General features: G+C 62.8%; 1 protein-coding gene across 1 annotated transcript in view; it reads left to right on the forward strand.

Moving 5' to 3' along the window:
* The window catches only part of ADGRA1 (adhesion G protein-coupled receptor A1), a 36097-nt gene that overhangs the window by 5141 nt on the left and 10324 nt on the right, over window positions 1-20632 (forward strand). Inside the window, exons 3-5 of the mRNA XM_061163196.1 lie at window positions 3072-3199; window positions 4176-4299; window positions 8741-8886. Of these exons, the coding sequence (XP_061019179.1) occupies window positions 3072-3199; window positions 4176-4299; window positions 8741-8886 (398 nt within the window). The remainder of the gene's footprint in view (window positions 1-3071; window positions 3200-4175; window positions 4300-8740; window positions 8887-20632) is intronic.

Consider the following 20632-nt stretch of genomic DNA (forward strand, 5'->3'; position numbering starts at 1 on the left):
CTAGTGTGCCCTGGAGGGGAGCTCTCCGCCGCGGGTCCAGGCCCTGCAGAGGCTCCCCCGTCGCAGCCCAGCTCGGCCGGCGTTCTGCAGAGGCGGTTGTCAGGCCACCCGGAGGACGCTGTACCCAGAAGCACACGCTTGCTTTGCTCAACCCTGCGTCCCTGCCTCCCCAGACAAGAGTTGGAGGTCTGACCTCAGTCTTGAGAGGCAGTGACGGCACACAGAGAAGGTGGGGAAGGGACTTGTGAGCCCCCAGGGAGGGTGGCCCCACCCGGGCCCTTCAGCTCTGGGCGAGACGTGAGGGCGTGGGTCCTGACTGGGTCCCTGGGAGAACGGGCCGGGCCGGACCCGCAGCGGCTCTCATGTGCAGATGTGAGACCAGAAACAGGCCCCGGCGTGCCTCCGTGATGGGTCAGGCGGCCTCAGCCCGTGAGGATGTCACCGGAGGGGCAAACCGTTGTCTCCCGTGAGAGGAACCTCACTCACAGGCCCGGGGACGCCCCCAGAGCCCCGTCAGACCTGAACCCAAACTGTCACAGCTGAGGACTCCGGGAAGAAAAGACCCTTTGGTATCAGGCTTTGACCGAGAAGACCTGCCTCTCCTTGACGTTCTCGGTGAGCTGTGTCTGGCAGGAGGTCAGCGCCCGTGGAGCCTGGCAGATGCAGAAACGCTGCGGGACTCCTGGGCACCGGACCCCTTCCCGCCCTCACCCGACGGAGATGCTCAGAATTTGGGACATGCGGGGCCCCAGGGGTGGGCTGCCGGTGGGAGCCCAACGCCCGGAAAGTGAGACCCCGGCACTGGCGTCTGCCCCACCGCCCCCTCGTGAGGCATCCGCTCTCCACCAGGAGCCCGCCCAGCCCTTGTCGGGAGGCCCCTCGCCTGGGTGCAGACTCCCGGCCGCAGGACGGGCCCAACGGCCTCAGTGCCTTCAGAAGTGGCTCCTCTGGGTGCAGGCCGAGTCCTGCCGGGGTCTAACCGTAGCCCCTCGGGACACCGCCTTCCCAGCGCTGGAGAGGGGTCTCTAGGGACACGCAGCCAGCTCCCCCATCGTCGTGAGGCCCGTGTCCCCCCGGCTGCCTCTCCTCTGAGCTCAGCCGCGTCCTGCTGAGACCATGCGCCCCAGACAGGGGCCCTCGGGGCCCGTGGATGGTCAGGACTGGGGCTGGCGGACAGCGCGTGTCCAGCCCGGGGTCTGCGAGCAGCACAGCGCCTTCCCGGCCATCCGCTTGCTCTGGGACAGGCGCTGTTCCTGCCTCACTCGTCCGCTGGGCCCCTGGGCTGCCAGACGCCGAGGTCCCCTTGGACCTGTGCCCCCCAGTGCCTGTTCCCAGGGGACCGAATTCCATCCACTGTTGCCACGGCAACAGAGACCTTTTCACCCAAGTCTCTGCATTGGAGCAAAGTCAGGGAGCAGGGGCGGGGCTGGGCCCGGAGTGGCTGCTCAGAGCTCACCCTTGGCTGGCCAGGCCTCGGCCCCTCTGGGCTGAGAAACGTCCATCAGGAGAGAAGCAGCCTGAGCCTGAGAAGAGCAGGTTCCTGCCTCCCGCTGTGGACAGGCCGAGGCCTTCTCAGGGTGCCGCTCCGTCCCCCACCACTGCAGCCTGGAGGCGCTGTCAGCCGCCTCACTGACCGCTCGGCCGGGGGCAGGCGCCTCAGCCTCGGACACTGCGTTCTGGGGAGCAGGGCCAGCAGGGCGGCAGAGCCCAACCCTGAGTATCATCCCTGCGGGTGCAGCCAGGGCAGCTCAGGTGGCCTCACGGGGCCACCATGCAGCCCTCCACAGCGGTCTCACGGGGCTATTGGGCAGCCCTCTGCAGGCCCAGCCTGGCCCCCAGCGTGCCCTCCAGAGCCCAGCACGTCCCCTGGGGCCGCGCCAGGAGAGCAGCAGGTTCTGAGTGTGGAGCACAGACCCTGCCCTTGACCTGGGCAGTGGGGACCAGAGCGCCTACTCCACGGGCAGAGGCTGTCCCCGCGGGGCCCATGGCAAAGTCCCAAGAGCAGGAGGCTCAACCCACAGCCCGGGAGGCTGGCATCACCGAAGTCGCTCCTTGCCATGTAGACAGACCTCCTCCTCTCAGCCCAGGAGGCTGGCGTCCCCCAGGGCTGCTCCTCGCCATATAGACGGCACCTCCTCCTCCCAGCTCGGGAGGCTGGCATCTGCCAGGGCCGCTGCTTGCCGTGTAGACAGCGCCTCCTCCTCCCAGCTTGGGAGGCTGGCCATGGAGGATGCGGGGCCTGAGGCTGGCATCCAGGGCCGCTCCTCTCTGTGTAGACAGCGCCTCCTCCTCCCAGCTTGGGAGGCTGGCCGTGGAGGACGCGGGGCCTGAGGCTGGCGTCCCCAGGGCTGCTCCGCGCCATGTAGACGGCACCTCCTCATGCTGCTGCGGCCTCTCCTGCTGTTCCCCTTCTCACAAGGGCTCTGGCCCCTCCGGGTCAGGGCCGCCCCGGGACTGCGTCTGACCCGAGCCGGGTCCCTGAAGCCCAGAGCCCCTGGGCTGCAGGGATGCTGCCCACGGCAGGGCTCTCGTGTGCCGCGCAGTGGAGGCGGGACGCCACGGGGTCTGGGGCGGCTTCACCCCGAACAGGATTACTGAGACCTGACAGACTTTTCTGGGAGACCTTCCCGGCAGCACGTCAGTGTGTACGCGGCCCACAGAGGGGCCTGGGAGCAACCCGACGGGCGCCTCCCGGGGCGGTGCCATCAGACAGGTGCATCTGACGGCAGCGGGCTCCAGAAGACCCACGCCCCTGGGACGGAAGGAAGCAGTGGTCTCCGGGTGACCGCACCCCCAGGCTGGAGGGAGGCTGGCAGGCCCACCCCCGGCCCAGCAGGGCGCTGCACCTGGGGAGGTGGCCGTCAGAGCCCACGGGGACACCCGCGGCTGAGTGTGGCGCTGGGGACCTCTGCCCCGAGTGCTCCCCTGGTTGGGGCCCTGCCCCTGCCCCAGGCATTCCCAGCAAGTCTCCTCCTGGTGCAGGACTCGCCTCCGGGACCCCGCGGGGCGGACGCCGGTCCCGGGAGCGCCCGGCCACTCCGGTCATGCGGTGCGTCCCGTGTCCTTTCCAGGATCTGAGGACGGTCCTCTCCCCGCCCCCGGCCCCAGGGGAGCTCCTGCACCCCGTGGTGTATGCCTGCACGGCCGTCATGCTGCTCTGTCTGCTGGCCTCCGCCGCCACCTACATCGTCCACCAGAGGTGAGGCCCCTCCGCCTTCAAGGGCGAGCCCTCCGCCCCGTCCTCCTGTAGAAAGGAGTCCCCAGAGGGTGCCTCACAGTCCCGAGTGGTCCTGGCAGCCGAGGGTGGCTGAGTGCTGGGGACGAACATCCCAGGTCTCACGTTCTCATCCCATCAGGTGACATGCATTCTTCCTCCAAGGGCCCCAACAGCCACGCCCCAAGGAAGTCAGAGTAGCCGCCCAAGCCTCAGAGCAGCCGTGCCTTGGGCCGGCTGTCCACAGGGGAGTCCAATGGGTTCTCTACGTCCCTCAAAGATGACCTGGGAAATGTGAGGAGGGGTCCCGGCTGCCATCAAGGTCCAGACCATGGGCAGAGCCTAGGCCACGGTCCTAACTGTGGTCAGGGAAGGAGCTTGGGCACATCGCAGGCCAGGGTCACAGGTAGAGGCCTGAGTGTGACCGAGGCCGCAGAGAAGCTGTGGTCGCAGTCACAGCCGCAGGCACAGACTGAGAAGTCTAGCGTGGGCATTGCCAGGCTAGCCCTGGGCGTGGACTCCACCACAAGCAGCGCCCTCTGCGGCAGTCACTGCTGCGGGGTCCAGCCACAGTCTCCTCCGATCAGACACGAGGAACCGCGTCCGGGGAATGACAAAGCCAGACCGGCTTCACCCCCACCTTCCCCCGTGACCTTGGACGAGTCGTGATGTCCCAGGGCCTCTAAGTCATCGTTTGTCTGACAACCGGAGACATCCGGGCGCAGCCTCCCAGGGTGACTTTACACCAAGCACCCGAGGCCACAAGCTAGAGTGGACGGCAAGTCCATCCATCCGCGCCCGGCCCGGTCGCCCTGGCGTGCTGTTCCCAGCCCGTCCCCGTCCACCCGAGGCCTCCGTCCGGTCCCCGCTGGATGGGGCGTGGCCTGTGCTGCCGAGGCTGTCCCCGCCCCGCCACGCCCTGCCCCGGGAGGCGGCTCCTGACCGCGGTCTCACCCTGCAGCGCCATCCGGATCAGCCGCCCTGGCCGGCACACCCTCCTGAACTTCTGTCTCCACGCGGCGCTGACCTTCTCCGCCTTTGCGGGCGGCATCAACCGCACCAGGTTCCCGACCCTGTGCCAGGCGGTGAGTGCTGTCTTCATTCGCTGCCAGGTCTGACGTGCTTATTGACTCCGGCCAAGGGGGAGATCCGTGATGATCGTCCGGGGTGTGACATAACATGCGAGCGTTTGTCCAGGGGCTTCTCCTGACGGGGACTCTGCAGCACCCAGTGCGTCTGTATCAGTTTCTCCCCGCTGTGAGTCTGACCGATCTGCTCAGCGCCGGATCACGTTATTTAGTTTATTTTCCAATGGGACCAGTTTTCTCCAAGCCCCTGGTGACATGTTAACAATACAGTCAATTTCGAACAAATTGGCTGATTGCATAAGTAGGGATTCGGCCTGCCTCTCCTGCAAATGAATGGGCAGGAGTTCAGGGGCTGGGCCTGCTCCCCCGGCCCAGGTGAGAGTCCCGGGCCCTGAGGTCACAGCTCCTCACCAGGGACAGCGCGCCCTCACTGCTGGGTCACCAGGGGTTGGGCGCGCCCACCCCCCCGTAGCACGCCGTGGTCTCACGCTGACTGGGAGGTCTGGCCCTCTTGGGTGAGTGGGGGCCTTTGGGAAAAGAAGTCTCAGGGGTCTTCTTTCCACCCCATAGCCCCCTGTCTGGCCTTTCTTAGAAGGAGGCGAAAGGGGCTTCCTTGGTGGTCCAGAGGGTGAGACTCCAAAGCTTCTACTGCAGAGGTTGTGGGTTTGATCCCTGGTTGGGAAATGATCCCACAAACCTCGCAGAGAAACCAAAAAAGAAAGGGGGGCATATGAGATACACTCTGGTCCTGACAGAGCCAGAGAGGCCCCTCCGTCAGCTGCAAGTCAAGGACAAAGGCCCAGGGTCCGTGCAGCTGGACTTCGAGGCCCCTCTGCTCTCTCCCCCCAGCCTCTCACCAGCCCACCTACACCTGGCCTCAGCTCAGCCTGGCGGACAGTCCCCTCCAGGGATACAGTCCCCTCTAGATGGACAGTCCCCTCCCAGCAGACACCTCCAGCACTCATGAGGGGCCATGTGGGGGCTTCCCCATGGACCACAGGGCCTCTCACCAAGGACTCATTTGGTGGGTGTCCATCTGCTGGGACCACATGGAGAAAGTGTCCTGACCAGCACCCACCACGACCTCACACGCTCCCCTTGTGGCCTTGGTTGTGTGAATTCAGCAAGAGTATGTTGACAGCCATGGGGCTGCCTCAGCCCGATTCCCTGGCCCCCGAGTGTGCCCGCTGATCTTGGGTACACATGTGCCCCCCTCTGTCCACACGAACTGACCTGTCTTTTGGCACCAACGGCAGCTGCTGGCAACTCCTGGGCGTCGGAGGGCAAGAGTCTGCTCCCACTGGGCAGGGGTGCCTCGGGTGGAACTGCCTGTGAGCTCCGGCCCCCACACGCTCCCCCCTGCAAGCAAGGTGCCCGGCCCATGTGGCAGGATATAAGGGCCCAGTTCCCAGCACCACCAGGCTCCTGAGCACAGAAGAGAGGTCAGCTTTCCACAAATGCGTGTGGATGCCAGCCGTCCCACCAGGAAGCCAACTCTGCACCTGCTCCGGTCCCTGGCAGAAAAGTCACCAGCACATCCCTGAACCACATGTGGGGCAGACACGCTCCTGGAGGTCTCTCGATAGCGCGGAAACACCCCTGGGGGAGCTCCGGGAAATCCAATTTGCCATCCGCCTCTGAACACCTGCTGAGATGCGGAGCATCTCAGCAGTAAAATGGACTGTTACTGTTATGTCCACATTTGCGCTGGCGCCCCATGTGCAGGGACCCTGCGGGGGAGACCTGGGACCTGGGGCCGCCGCCCCCCAGCGCCTCTAGTCATCACAATCCCTACAGCCCCGGGAGCCCCCAACCTGGGGGGGCTCCTGCCCAGACAGAGGCTCAGGGGCCAGGTGTCCCTGCAGCAGCAAAGGCCAGGCCAGGCCAGCAGGCTGGGCCCCTGAGTGTGTCATGGGCGGGGCCAGATGAGCCTGGAGCGCCTCAGAAGCCCCGCTCGTGCGAGACACAGTCGGTCACCTCGTGATGACAGCCTCCCCTCGGGAGCAGCTCAGCTCCGAGTCCACGCTTCCAGAAGGAACTGGAGCTTCACTCGCTCCCTTGAAGATGAGCATTGACCCGGGCATGGGGCAGAGAGGACAGGACTCGGCAGAGGACCTGCTGCAGACAGGCCAGGCTCACCGGGGAGGAACGGTCAGGAGAGAGAACAGGTGCGGGGCCGGGAGGCCATGACCGTGGACCCCACCCTTGCCGGAGGAGAGGGATGCCGGGGCACAGCTCAGAGGCGAGTCGGTTGGAAGGTGTGACGCTCACTGTCCCCTGTCAAGCTGACTGGCCCTGGCGCACAGACATTCGGTCAAACATCCTTCTAGGCGCGTCTGTGAGGGTGCTTCTGAGTGAAATGAACGTTCAGGCGGCGGCTGGAGGAGAGCAGACCGTCTTCCCAGTGTCGTCCAGCCCCCGAGAGCCTGGACCAGACAGACGTCTGTGCGGGCAGAGCCCTGAGTGTCCGGGCAGGGACCCCCCGCCTCTGGGCCCGCTCAGGCTGAACCCTCACAGCTGCCCGCACTGCCGGCTGCAGACACCGGGTGCCCCGCCGCCCCCATCACAGGGGACGATTCATCAGCCCCAGTGCGGTCTCGCCCTGGCCAGCAGCCAGCCTGGCCCATGATGCCCACCGCCAGCTCACCACCACCTGGGCTCAACGCTGGCGCCCACAGCCAGCAGTGCCCCCACCCCGGCGGGCGTCACAGGGAAATGCGCCCCAGGGCCGTGATGGGCGCTCGCGGCCCAGAGCTGGGGGCTGGAGAGGAGAGGTGATCGTATGGGACCAGAGATGCGCGCTGCGCGGAGGCTGCGATACCATGCACACCGGCGGCCCCACGGCCCGTGGAAACCCGGCCCAGCCCGGGTGGCCCAAGGGCCATGGGGACGCCGGCGTGACGACCCTGCGGCGACCTCTGCACACGTCCACCTGAGGCTGGCGTCTGGGAGATCCTGCCGTTTCGGCCTTCCCATCTCCCACAGGCTGGCACGGTCCGCGGCGCTTGGGAAGACGGCGGGGGCGGGGCCAGCCCAGGCTCTACCCCGGGGACGCATCTCACGTCCGCCCCCTCCTCTCGGCCAGGCCGCAGGGATGGCGGGCTCCTGCTCCCAGGCACGAGGCCCAGGCCGGGCAGAGAGAAGGCCTGGATGCTCCCCCGCGCGGGCAGCGACTGAAACACAGCCCAGCGTTCTCACAACAGTCCCACCCGTCCTTACGGGGCTTTCTCACAAGTTGAAGCTGAACTCTGCATTTAATAAATCCTTACAACGGTGTGATGTTATCTTTGTTTAGAGAATGTCTGTATTCCTTAAACACTGACATCCTTACAGTCACAGCCACATTTTACTTGTCATCACAAAACGTCAGGTCATTACTTCAAAGGTAGCTTCAGTCTACAGAATCGGATGGTGAAGACGGGTGCAGAATGAACACCCAATTAGCTAAAGCGGAGCAGCCACAGGTGATGGGGCTGTTTCCATAGTAACAAGTGACTCTGACCGGCAAGGAGTGAACTTCAGCCTCTGATCCCCAAGGACGGCGTCCTGGAGACCCTTACGCCTCTGCCCCTCCCTTCTGGCGGGCTCCACGGGAACTGAGCCCCACTGACCACACGGCCACAGGGCCCCAGTGCAGGAGGAGTCTCCCCGCAGGACCAGGCCGGGGGCGTGCCCACAGCTCCCTGCAGGAGGCGAGCGGGCTCAGGATCCCGGCCTCCCACGCGTCTTCCCTGAGCCCTGAGTCCCTGTGAAGCGCAGAGTCTGCCCCGAGAACCCCAGGGCCCCTGCCAGGCCCTGTTCCTGCTGCTATTGAGCTGTTTCCTGAGGATGTGGGAGGGGGAAGCAGGACGGGATGCAGGGCTCAGACTCGGGGAAGGGGCGCTGGGGGACGGGGAGGGGGCTCAGACTCGGGGAAGGGGCGCTGGGGGATGGGGTCGGGGCTCAGACTCGGGGCCGGGGTGCTGGGGGATGGGGTCGGGGCTCAGACTCAGGGAAGGGGCGCTGGGGGACGGGGTCGGGGCTCAGACTCGGGGAAGGGGCACTGGGAGACGGGGTCGGGGCTCAGACTCGGGGAAGGGGCGCTGGGGGACGGGGAGGGGGCTCAGACTCGGGGAAGGGGCGCTGGGGGACGGGGAGGGGGCTCAGACTCGGGGCCGGGGTGCTGGGGGATGGAGTCGGGGCTCAGACTCGGGGAAGGGGTGCTGGGGGACGGGGTCGGGGCTCAGACTCGGGGAAGGGGCGCTGGGGGACGGGGAGGGGGCTCAGACTTGGGGAAGGGGCGCTGGGGGACAGGGTCAGGGCTCAGACTCAGGGCCGGGGTGCTGGGGGACGGGGTCAGGGCTCAGACTTGGGCGGGCGCTAGGGGATGGGGTCGGGGCTCAGACTTGGGTGGGCGCCAGCAGGCGGGCAGGCAGGCGCTCACTGGCTGTCCCCACAGGTGGGCATCACGCTGCACTACTCCACACTCTCCACTCTGCTGTGGATCGGGGTGACCGCCAGGAACATCTACAAGCAGGTGACCAAGAAGGCCCCGCTGTGCCCGGGGGCAGGCCAGCCGCCGTACCCCAAGCAGCCCCTGCTCAGGTACCGAGCGTGTCTGACCCCAAGCCCTGGGCCTCCTAGGGGGTCTTGGCAAGCTGCCCACGGGGAAGCCTGGGCCCAGGGGTGATTGAAGGCCCAGGTGGCTGGGGTTGGGGGGGGCTGGGACTGGGTCAGTGCCCGCCGCGGGTGGACAGGCATGGACATGGCTCTGTGCTGGGCTAGGGCCCCGGTCTTGGCTTTGGTTTATTCACCCGTCTTGGTGAGCAGAGAGGGGACCCGACCTCAAGGTGACCGCGCGACCTGGACGCAGATTTGATTGGGGCCCTCTTTCAGCTGGTCGTCCCTGTTTCCTCCTTGGACCGGGAGGGTTCGAGGTGGACGTTGTGGGACCAGGCCTGGGGCCAATGGGACCTCCAGACCTTCTCCCAGAACTCAGCCTGGGATGCCCAGGGGACCCCGAACTCAGCCTGGGACGCCCAGGGACCCTGAACGTGGCCTGGGACACCCTGGGAGCCTCCTGTCTAGGCTGCAGCAGGAACGCCTCTCAGGAGATTCCGAGGTGCAATCTCGGCTCCTCAAGACCAGGACAGGCCGGCCCCTCACTAGGCAGCCGGCCACGGCAATCCGTGTTTCACTGGCCTCTGCCCTCCCATTCTCTGAACCAAGACTGAATCCAAATCGGCCATTGACAGGAGCCGGGCCCAGATCGGCCTAGATGGCCGGAGCCCGGGCATCCGCTGCCCAGCGCCATCACCCGGCCCATCTCCAGGCCACTGCCTGAGCTCAGAGAGCCTTGGCCGCCGGCTGAGCATGTGTGGTGATCGCCGTGAGGCGCTCAGCCCGCCAGGGGCTGCCTGCGCTCCTGAGGGGGGCGGGGTGCGGTGTTTGGGGCCCTGGCCTGGGGTCCTGGGCATGGCTGCTCCCAAGTAGTCCCGTGTGGAGCGGGGGCTCCTGGGCTGTGGCCCGTGGGGGGCAGGGGGTGCGTGGGGCCCAGCCCCCCCGAGCGGGCTCCTCCTGGCTTTGCACTTGAGGGGCCTCTGGTCAGTCCTTGTGAGCCCGAGCCCCAGCCCCGCAGAGGCGCCTGGGGTGAGGCAGATAAAAACGCTGTTGTTTAAGTGAGTATTGTGACGCCAACCCCGACCCCCGTTCCCAACACTGTCTGGTTTTCATGTGGAGCAGACGCATTGCCACGTGGCAACCAGAGCCAGTGGCTTCTGCTGCAGCTTGGGCCAGGGAGGCGAGATTTCTTCATCTTGTCTCCTGCCAAGGAGGCCCCAGGTCCCCAGGTTTAAAAATCACTCTCAAAATGTGTTTCTGTTTCCGGAGTTGAAACTGATTGCAGAGCTGCCTGGTGGTTTGAAGAATGGGGTGGAGCAAGCGGTGGTTTTATGCAGTGGCTTCCGAATTCACATAACCCGGCTAGCCCCAGCTAGCCCTGTGGGCTGTGTCCTGCGGGCAGGGGCCCAGCCCAGCTGCAGGGTCACACCCGCAGGCCACCCCCCCCAGTGCCTCCTGGGGACCACTGCCGCCCACCCACCCGCATCTGCTACCCTTGGGACAAAGAAGCCTGGCCTGAGGGCCGCCCATCCAGTGCGGTGGTCCCGAGGATCTCTCGGTCACCGGCACGCACCCCCTCAGGTGTGGATGTCAGAAGTGGGGGCGCCTGCTTCAGACTTGCCTGCCCCTCTGCCCAGCCGCTCTCTCTGGCCCAGCCTGGCCTGAGGCTGGCAGCAGGTGCCATGGGCCTGGACCTTCTCCAGAGACCAGAGGCTGACAGAGGGGACCCCAGAGACCAGGAGGAACTGTCCGGGGCTGGAGACTTTCCCTCCAGGGCCGCCGGGGGCTTGAACTCTGCCCTGGAGCGTCCTCCCTCCTCTCCTCCGCCCAGAAGCATCCTTGTCAGGGGCTTTCCCGCTGGACCACCAGGGGCATCACTTCACTGCATCCTGACGGGACGGGAAAGTCACCTGTGCTTCACCAACTGCAGCAAGGATTTAGCTCCTGGGACCTCCCAGTAGGAGTGCGCTGCACGGCCCCTTGTGGACAGAGCACGCGCATCCTGCTGGGCTGAGCCCCGAGTCCGCCCAACCCAGCTCCACGGCTTTCTGACGAGAAATAAAGACATTTGTGAAATCTCACACTAACATTAGGCTTCCCTTGTAGCTCAGACGGTAAAGTGTGTGCCTGCAATGCAGGAGACCTGGGTTCGATCCCTGGGTCGGGAAGATCCCCTGGAGAAGGAAATGGCAACCCACTCCAGTATTCTTGCCTGGAAAATTCCATGGATGGAGGAGCGTGGTGGGCTACAGTCCATGGGATCACAAAGAATTGGACACAACTGAGCAACTTCACTGGTTCACACTAACAATAAAATAGTTTTCTCCATTTCTGCACAAATGGCCATTGGACTTTGGGTACAGATTGCACTGAATCTGGAGAGCACGTTAAGAAGTGTTAGCATTTTAACATTATTCAGTTCAGTCACTCAGTCATGTCCAACTCTTTGCGACCCCATGGAGTGCAACACACCAGGCTTCCCTGTCCATCACCAACTCCCAGACTTTACTCAAACTCATATTGATCGAGTCAGTGATGCCATCCAACCATCTCATCCTCTGTCGTCCCCTTCTCCTCCTGCCCCCAATCCCTCCCAGCATCAGGGTCTTTTCTAATGAGTCAGTTCTTTGCATCAGGTGGACAAAGGATTGGAGTTTCAGCTTCAGCATCAGTCCTTCCAATGAACACCCAGGACTGATCTTTAGGATGGACGGGTTGGATCTCCTTGCAGTCCAAGGGACTCTCAAGAGTCTTCTCCAACACCACAGTTCAAAAGCATCAATTCTTCGGCACTCAGCTTTCTTTATAGTCCAACTCTCACATCCATACATGACTACAGAAAAAACCATAGCTTGACTAGACAGACCTTTGTTGGCAAAGTACTGTCTCTGCTTTTTAATATGCTGTCTAAGTTGGTCATAGCTTTTCTTCCAAGGAGCAGGCATCTTTTAATTCATGGCTGCAGTCACCATCTGCAGTGATTTTGGAGCCCCCCAAAATAAAATCTGTCACTGTTTCCATTGTTTCCCCATCTGTTTGCCATGAAGTGATGGGACCAGATGCCATGATCTTAGTTTTTTGAATGTTGAGTTTTAAGCCAGTTTTTTCACTCTCCTCTTTCACTTTCATCAAGAGGCTCTTTAGTTCCTCTTCACTTTCTGCCCTTAGGTGGTGTTATCTGCATATTTGAGGTTATTGATATTTCTCCCAGCAGTCTTAATTCCAGATTGTGCTTCCTCCAGCCTGACATTTCGCATGATGTACTCTGCATATAAGTTAAATAAGCAGGGTGACAATATACAGCCTTGACGTACTCCTTTCACTATTTGGAACCAGTCTGTTGTTCCATGTCGGGTTCTAACTGTTGCTTTTTGACCTTCATACAGATTTCTCAGGAGGCAGGTCAGGTGGTCTGGTATTCCCATTTCTTGAAGAATTTTCCACAGTTTGTTGTGATCTACACAGTCAAAGGCTTTGGCGTAATCAATAAAGCAGAAGTAGAAGTTTTTCTGGAGTTCTCTAGCTTTTTCTGTGATCCAGTGGATTTTAACATTATTAACAGTCTCCAATCCATAAACACAGGATGTCTTTCCATTCATGAAGGTCTTTCACTGCTCCTGGGAATGTTTTACAGTTTTCAGTGCACACATCTTGAGCTTCCTGGTTAAATTATTTCCTTAGTATTTTTATGCTGTTGTAAACGGGATCGTTTCTTTAATTTTGTGTTCAGGCTGTTCACTGCTTATGTATGAGTGTTAGTCACTCAGTCGTGTCTGACTCTTTGGGACCCCATGGACTGTAGCCCACCAGGCTCCTCCGTCCATGGGATTCTGCAGGCAGGAATACTGGAGTGGGTTGCCGGGCCCTCCTCCCGCGGATCTTCCTGACCCGGGATTGAACCTGGGTCTGCTGCACTGCAGACAGGTTTTTCACCATCTGAGCCGCCAGGGAAGCCACCGTGTGTATAGAAACACAGCTGATTTTGTTTGCTGGTCTGTGTCCTGCGATTCAGCTGATGTTGCTTGCTAGCTCCTGTAACCGTCAGTGGGTCCTTTGGGATCACATATGCACACGGTTTCCTCTCCACGTCGGGGGTCTTACTGCTTCACGTTCAGTCTGGATGTTCTTTCTCTTCTTGCCTCATTGCCCTGGCGAGGACTTGCAGCACTGCGTTAGCCCATTCTCTTTTTGTCTTAGTCTGGCCAACAGTTGGCCAATTCTGTTAACCTTTTTAAAGGACTAACTTTGATTCCATTGACTTTCTCTGTTTTTTTTTCTTTTTTGAAATCAGGGACTTTATTGAGCACATACTCTATCAGGCTGTCTGCCAAAGGGCTGGTATGGGCTTTACAGTTATTTGGCAGTTTGTTTAGAACAGAAAATGTGTCTGACATAAAGTAAGTTTAATAAGATCTCATAGTTTACAAAGTGCTTTCACACACTTCAGAGGGAAGATGACTTTCTATTTCACAAAATAAGGACACGGGGGCACAGAGATTTCAGGGCTGTCCCAGTGCACACATCAGCAGGTAACTAATGATCGCCCTGTTGCATTTACGTCTGCTCTTGTCTCCATTAGTCCCTTCCTTCTGCAGATTTGAGTTCAGTTCGCTCTTCTTCTTCCCGGTTTTTCTTTACAGTATAAAGTCAGATTCCCAACTTGAGATCTGTCTGTTCTGACTGTAGAACGCATGGCATGAATTTCCCCCGGCACTGCTGTTCTTGACCAGAGGTCTGCATGCTGTGGGTTTACTTCATTCGTCACGAGGTCTTTTCTTCCACCCGCTGATTATTTATGAGCGTGCTGCTTCCCCCAGCTCATCAGGCTTTCAGCAGGAGGGGGTGGAGGAAGGGAGTGCCCGCTCTAGAACCGTGCTGAGAACCTTAGAGATGGCCGAGCGGGGAAGCTCCAGCCTGAGTGGAGGGCCGCGTGGCTGAGGGTGAGACCCTGATCCCAGGGGTGGGAAGGAGCCACTTCATCCCTCCGTGTTTAGAAAGCTCTGAGGGCAAGGCCAGGGCAGGTGGCCCCACGGGCTCTGCTGTGGGCGTGGGGCCGAGTCAGTGTCTGCTTTCCCTTTGGGGCACAGCGCAGCAGGGTGGGCGGGCATGGCCCCGGGGGCCCTCCAGGAAGGATCTCCATTCAGGCCCCGGGCCTCCCAGGGGTCACCAGGTGGAACCAAGGCCTCCGTGGGTCCCTCACGGCTGTGACCTGAGTGTGAGCTGGGTTCCTGGCCTGTCAGCCCCAGCCCAGGGCTTTCTGCTGGGGCATCACTACCTGGGATGAAGGGGTGCTGCCCCTCAGCCTTGGGGGTCGGGCCTTCCCCCTGCTCCCGCAGGGGGGCTCCCTGCTCTCCCACCTGAGAGGCACGGGCAGCAGCCTCCGCAGCTTGTCGTCCAAGGGAGGCTTCGCTGCGTCCTCCTGCGGGACCAGGGGCGCTTCCCTGCCCCTGTGTGTCCTCAGACCTGGGCTCACGGCTCCTTCTCATTAAACGTGGAAACCACGATCGGGAGATGACGGCAACTCAGTCAATACTGTTTAATTGGGCCTGGGGTGCGCAACATGCATGCTGATCTGAGCTGCTGTTGGCGGAAAGCGGGCTGACTGACTTTGTTCTGACGTGAGGGCCTGAGGCTGAGCCGTCGTCTCGGCACCTCCGGGCCCCCCCGCCCCGTCCCCATCCCAGTGCTCAGCACGGAGGTGGGGGCTGTGTGGCTGAGGCCCAGAGGCTGAGCCGTCGTCTCGGGACCCCCGGGCCCCCCCGCCCCCGTCCCAGTGCTCAGCACCGAGGTGGTGGCTGGCTCCGCAGGACCTCCAGGAGCCGCAGGGCGAGGAGACCCTCAGGCTGAGTTTGGGACAGTCCGTGCAGGCTCGCGAGGAGGAGGGGAGGCGGTCCCAGGTGAGCAGGCGGCACAGCCCGGGAGGAAACGCAAACGCGCTCACGCACGGGACACAGCCTGGGGCTCGGCCCGCACGCGGGGCCTGGCGGAGCAGGGGCGCACTCGAGGGCACCGCGTGGGGAACTTGATCAAGTTTCAGTCTGAGAGCAACCTAGCAACAGGAACCAGCGGCAGACGGAGCCGGGACAAGCCTCCTGGGCCTCGAGGCCCATCTCCTGCTGTGTCCTCACACAGCGCCAGGGGCGAGAAGGCTCTCCGAGGTCTCTGGAAAAGCGCTTCCCGAAGGCTCCACCCTACAACCAAGACCCGCTCCTGAGACTGCTATCTGGGGGTGAGAGTTCAACAGAGGAACCCGGGCCCAGGGACTCCACCGAAACCTCAGCATCAAACAGCTTCTGGCTGTGACTGCTCTGAGGTTCTGGGCTAATTCAGTTCCATGCAATCACATCCTAATGTTGCAATCTGTTCCACCCTTTCTGATAAAGTGCCCCAAGTAGTTTCCTATTACTTAAGGTCAGCAGGTGGCTTTCTTATCTGAAAAGTCCACTTGATGGTGCCCACACCCTGGATGGCGGGCGCCCGCAGAGCTGAGAGCACTGGTTTGTCCACTGGTCCACGCGCAGTTGGCCCCAACTCTGGACAGCCCTACCCAGGGGAGGGAGGGTTCCCCGGGGCTCCCTCTGCCCTGGACCCCTTCTCAGGGCAGAGGCTGAAGCCGGCTAGGGGCTTGGGACATGCTGGACCCAGCGCCAGGCCGGGCGGAGCCACATGGCCCCCCGTGCAGCCTTGGGAGCAGAGGGCTCAGGGCTCAGGGCCGAGCAGGACCCTGTGAGGCCGCACCTGGGACCCCAGCCCGGCTTACAGGCCTGGCCCAGGAACACGGGGGCTTTTGTCAGTGACACACGAGCAGACGGCGTCAAGTGCTAGGACCTGCCCCCAAGAATCAGGATACATCGTGCTGCTGCATCTCCACGCCTCCTGGTCTCCACGAGGAGACCACTCTGGTATTCACACTCCGGTGTTCTTGCCTGGGAAGTCCCCCGGACAGAGGAGCCTGGCGGGCTACGTTCCCAAGAGTCAGTTGGACACAACTGAGTGACTAAATCAGCACCACGTTCTGAACGGAAGCCTGTCCTGGAGCACCTTCACGGCGTGGTCGGGGCTCGGGCAGGTGTCCTCCGCTCCCCACACGGCCCCGGGCCTTCGTCCACCAGCTCTTCTCCAGGCATCAAGTCCCTGAGGGTTTCACCTTCCTCTGCCCACCACCTGTCAGCGCAAGCTGGACATGAGGGTCTGCATCTCAGAGGCACGTCGGTGGTTCTCAAAGCTGCACACTTGGCCAATGGACGTGGACGGCTCTTTCACCTGAGCTGAAATCATCGACCGGATCTCTCGGGTTTCAAAGTCCTGACCAACCCCAGGAGCGCTAACTGGACCCGGGGTGGCGGGGGGCCCCCTCCGACAGACCCCGGGGCTGAAGGCCTGCCCCCAGGCAGGGTCATAGGTCATCCTCATCTGGCCTCCAGCTGCTGGCTGGCTGCCCTGGGCTGCTCCAGGTCTCCAGCCCACCCCTCCTCCGGGTGTTCCCCGCTTCCTCGAGGATACGGGGGGCCCAGGAGCAGTGACCCCTCCGTTCACGTTAGCGGATCTCATCCACAGAGACCCAGGCTCCACAAGGGCACAGACCAGCCAGTGTCTGTCAGCTGATGGCAGCTCCTCAGGCCATCCTGGGGGCGGGCCTGCCTGGCCTGGACAGTGGACAGAGTGTCCAGCAGGCCCTGGGGACCCTCCTCACAGCCTGATGTGGCTTCTCCTCCTGGGTCCTTGCTGCGGGCCTCTTCCCCCACTGGTCCCTTCCGGTCGCTGAGCCGTGGCCGGAGGATCTGGCCTCTGCAGTTCCCCATCCTATCCTGCGGCCCCTCGGACACTCAGGGAAGCATGGGCCCCTTGACCTTGAAAGAGGGCCTGCCCAGCTCAGCTGACACTAGACGGGCACCGGGGGTGGTTGCTGGGATTTCAAAGTCAGGTTTCCCAGGGGCCCTAAGCTCAGGATGCGGGGTCAATAAACAGATGCCCCACTTGAACACTGAAGCTGGAGCAGATGGGGCCCGTGGGTCAGAGTCAGAAAACACCAGCACCCTGAGGTCACTGACTGCCGGCCAGTCGCTGGAGCCCCTCAGCGAGGCCTCCAGGGCGGCTGGGGCTCATGGAGCCGGCCGGACACCCACAGGGACTCCCCGGCAGGTGCCACGCATGCCCACCCAGGGCCCCGGGGCCTCGGCAGGGACAACACCCCCCACCTGGGCCTCGCGCCCACCGACCAGGGCCCCCTGCCCCAGGGACTGGTGTCCTCTGCACGTGGGCTCCAGTCAGCAGCCAGGGGAGCGTGCAGAGCAGGTGCCCGGCCCAGGAGACAGGCCAGAGGGTGGGCAGGTGCAGGGTCAGCTGGGGTCAGAGCTGCCGGAACCTTCACCCTCCAGCTCGGAGGCACCCCAGGCGCGGGGGGAGGGCTGGTCCTTCTTCTTGTTTTTTAAGCTTTTCTTTGAGAAATAGAACATGTATACCGCCCAAAAGTCTGAAACATCAACGCAGGTTTATGAAACAGTCCTGTGCCCTTCAAAGGAAGAAGCAGGAGCCTCCTCTGCAGGGAGCTTGGCCATGCCCCGCCCCCATCCTGAGTCATGACTTTTATTGCCTGTTTTTTATAGTTTCACCACCTAAATTTGTCTGCACTGATTTTGAGCCATATACACATGGACTCGCTCATTTTATATTTTTATCAAGTTTATTTCACTGCCCAGCGTGTTTTCCAGACCCGTGTCTGAAACTGTGTCACCATCTGGCCGCGTGATGTGGACGAGTGGCCAGCCACTGTAGTCACGCTGCTCCTGGTGGGGGACGAGGGGGCCTGTGACCCCACCATCCGCCCAGGTCTTGCTCATCTTTCCCAGGGGCGGGGACTCTGGGGTCCCAGCTGCACTCCCTGCTGAGCACCCAGCTCCTCCCGTCCCCCCCGGGCTGGCCGTCTGTTCGTCCATCCATCCGTCCGTCCTTCCGCTGCTGTAGGACTAGGCACGTCCCCCGCATCGCCTGTCACGGATGTCTTTCCGACTCCCCCAGCTGGAAGCAGGAGCCTGGGCACCAACGCTGTGTCCTCTTACAAACCCACCCTTCTTGGTGACACGCCTTGCACGTTCAGCTCTGTGATTCCACTTGTAATTCTGTGCTTTCTGCCTGGGACCTGAATTTCTGGGTAGTGTGACCTTCGGGACCAGGTTAGTTTCCTGCTCCTATTGGAACAAATTAAAGCTACATGAATTTATCGTCAGGGCTTCCCAGGTGGCGCTGGTGGTTAAGAACCCCCCCTACCAACACAGGAGAATTAAGAGACCAGGGTTTGATCCCTGGGTCAGGAAAATCTGGAGGAGGGCAGGGCAACCCACTCCAGTGTTCTTGCCTGGAAAATCCCATGGAGAGAGGAGCCTGGTGGGCTGCAGTCCATAGGGTCGCAGAGAGTCGGACACGACGGAGCAACTTAGCAGCAGGCAAATTTATCATACGTAGTCCTGGCGCCGGAATCCGAAACCAGCCCAGAGGCTAATCCAGGCGCGCGGGGCGGGCCCTTCTGGAACCCGCGGGGTTGAATGGTTTTCACACTCCTGCTTCTTGCCGCGGCCGGCCCGGCACTGGGGTCATGACCTCACTGGAGCGGCCGTGGCGGGGGTCCGCTGGGGGTGGGAGCTGACGCTGAGCAGGAGGGTCCACGGGGCGGCGGGGGCCGGGCAGGGCCCCGGACGGCCTCGCACCGGCCCGGGCGCCTAGCGGCCTCCGCGCGGACAGTGCCCTGGGCCTCCAGCGCCCTCTGCCGGCCGCGGCTCCGCAGGTGCTGGATGCGGAGCCAAACGGCCAGAGAAGGGCGAGGCTCCCCGCAGAGGGGGAGGCGCCTGGCTTCAGGGGCCCGACCGGGGGCGGGGGGCGCGGAGAGGCCGTGAGAGCCCCACTGCAGGACTCCAGGGCGAGAGCACACTCTGGCCCAGGCGGCAGCACCCCCCAGGGGGCTGGGGGGACTATCCGCCCTGGGGGAAACAGTGCGGAGCCTGCCCAGTACTCTGCGGACCGGCTGGGTCTCCTCCTGGGCGGGCTGGGGGACCCATCTGGACCCATGGGCAGTGCCAGGGGCGGGAGAGGAGGGGTCACCACGCTGCCCAAGGTGAGGCCGGCAGCGGGGCCTCCTGGTGAGCTGTCCCCGGGTGGCTGGGGGCCTCTGAGGGGCCCTTGGCCCTGGGCCCACTGCGAGTTGCAGACCTGAGCAGGGGCCCCTTGCCCGCTTGCCACGTCACCTCACCACGTGCTGAAGGAGCCTCTTGATCGAAGCCCAGGGCTTCTCTCCGTGGACCTGTCGCCGTGGTGGACCCAGAGTGGCATGGGGGTGGGGGGCGGGGGGGGTCCAGCAGACGGGTCCCCTCGCTGTGCGGCCCGAGCAGGACTCACTCCCCTGAGGTCTCCCCACACCCTGAGGCCGCCCGGCCATTGTCCCAGAGCTCCGTCTGGCCTGACGTGGCCCCTGTGGGGGCCCGAGCTGGAGCCCTGGAGGCTGTTCGCTGCACCCGAGGGGTCTGCACCCAAGGGGTCTGCTCCTGAGGGGTCTGCAGAGGCTGCTCCTTTGCGCAGCCCCACCCGGCGGGGTCAACCCCGGCCTCTGGCCCCAGGCGGCCCCGCTGGCCTGCAGCAGATCCTGCGAATCCGGCCTGTTCAGGGCCCGTCACTGCCCTTCTCTTTCCCTCCGGGCTGGCCTCACAGCCTGTGCTGACGCCCGGGGCCCCAGAGGAGGCTCTCGGAGCTCATGGCCAGAGGAGCTTGGACCAGAGTGGGCCCTGCCCCACCGCGGGGCCTTCAGCTGCAGACAGCAGCCGCCCTGGGCAAGCGCAGATGGCATGCAGTCGTGCCAGGCGGGCAGCGGTTTGGGGGGCACCATGTGGATGGTGCGGTGGGCACAGAGCTACAGAGAGAGGGGGTGATGCTGAGCCTGGAGATACAGGCGATTGAGCAGCAGGAGGGCCGGTGCCCGGGAGAGGGACAGGGGGACGTCCAGGTGGGAGCAGCCCAGAGGGGCTACAGGCAGCGATGGGGGGCCCGGCCCAGGCAGGGGCTGGGGGGCTCGTCTCCCATCACTGGTAGTCACCAGGCCGAAAGTGCTGCCTACACAGGCCCGTCCCAGAAAGAGAACAGGTGGTCTATCTTCTCATGAGGAGCCCCAGCCTCGCCCCAGCAAGGGAGGCCCCTGGCGGAGGGGCCGAGCTCAGCTGCTGTCTCCATGGGAGACCCCACGCCAGCCTGATGGGGTGGAGCTGAGCGGCCCTGCCTGCTGTCAGCCTTCCCTCCGGGTCTGGATGCTGGGCGTCAGGGTCCGTCCCTGCTGTCAGGGGGTGTGACCCGCTGCCTGTTTTTCAGGATGGCTTTTGATAGCCTGGGCCCTTAATGTTTCCATATAAATTTTATTTTTTTTTAATTTATCTGTTTTATTGTATTGTATCTTTGGCCCCAGTGGGTCTTCACTGCCGTGCACACAGTCTTTCCCTCGCGGTGGCGGCGGGGCTGCTCCCCAGGTGCAGTGCAGTGGCCTCTGCCGGGCGCAGGCTCCAGGCGTGCGGGCTCAGCCGCCGTGCGGGGGCTCATTTGCTCCGCAGCACACGGGATCGTGCCAGACCAGGGACTGAACACGTGTCCCCTGCATTGACAGGCAGACTCTTACCCACTAGACCACCCGGGAAGCCCCCATATAAATTTTCAATTTAGAAAAAAGGGCCTCCAGGGTTTTGACCTGATGTCACTG

The sequence above is a fragment of the Dama dama genome, chromosome 15 (genome assembly GCF_033118175.1).
Source record: "Dama dama isolate Ldn47 chromosome 15, ASM3311817v1, whole genome shotgun sequence".
Lineage (NCBI taxonomy): Eukaryota > Metazoa > Chordata > Mammalia > Artiodactyla > Cervidae > Dama > Dama dama.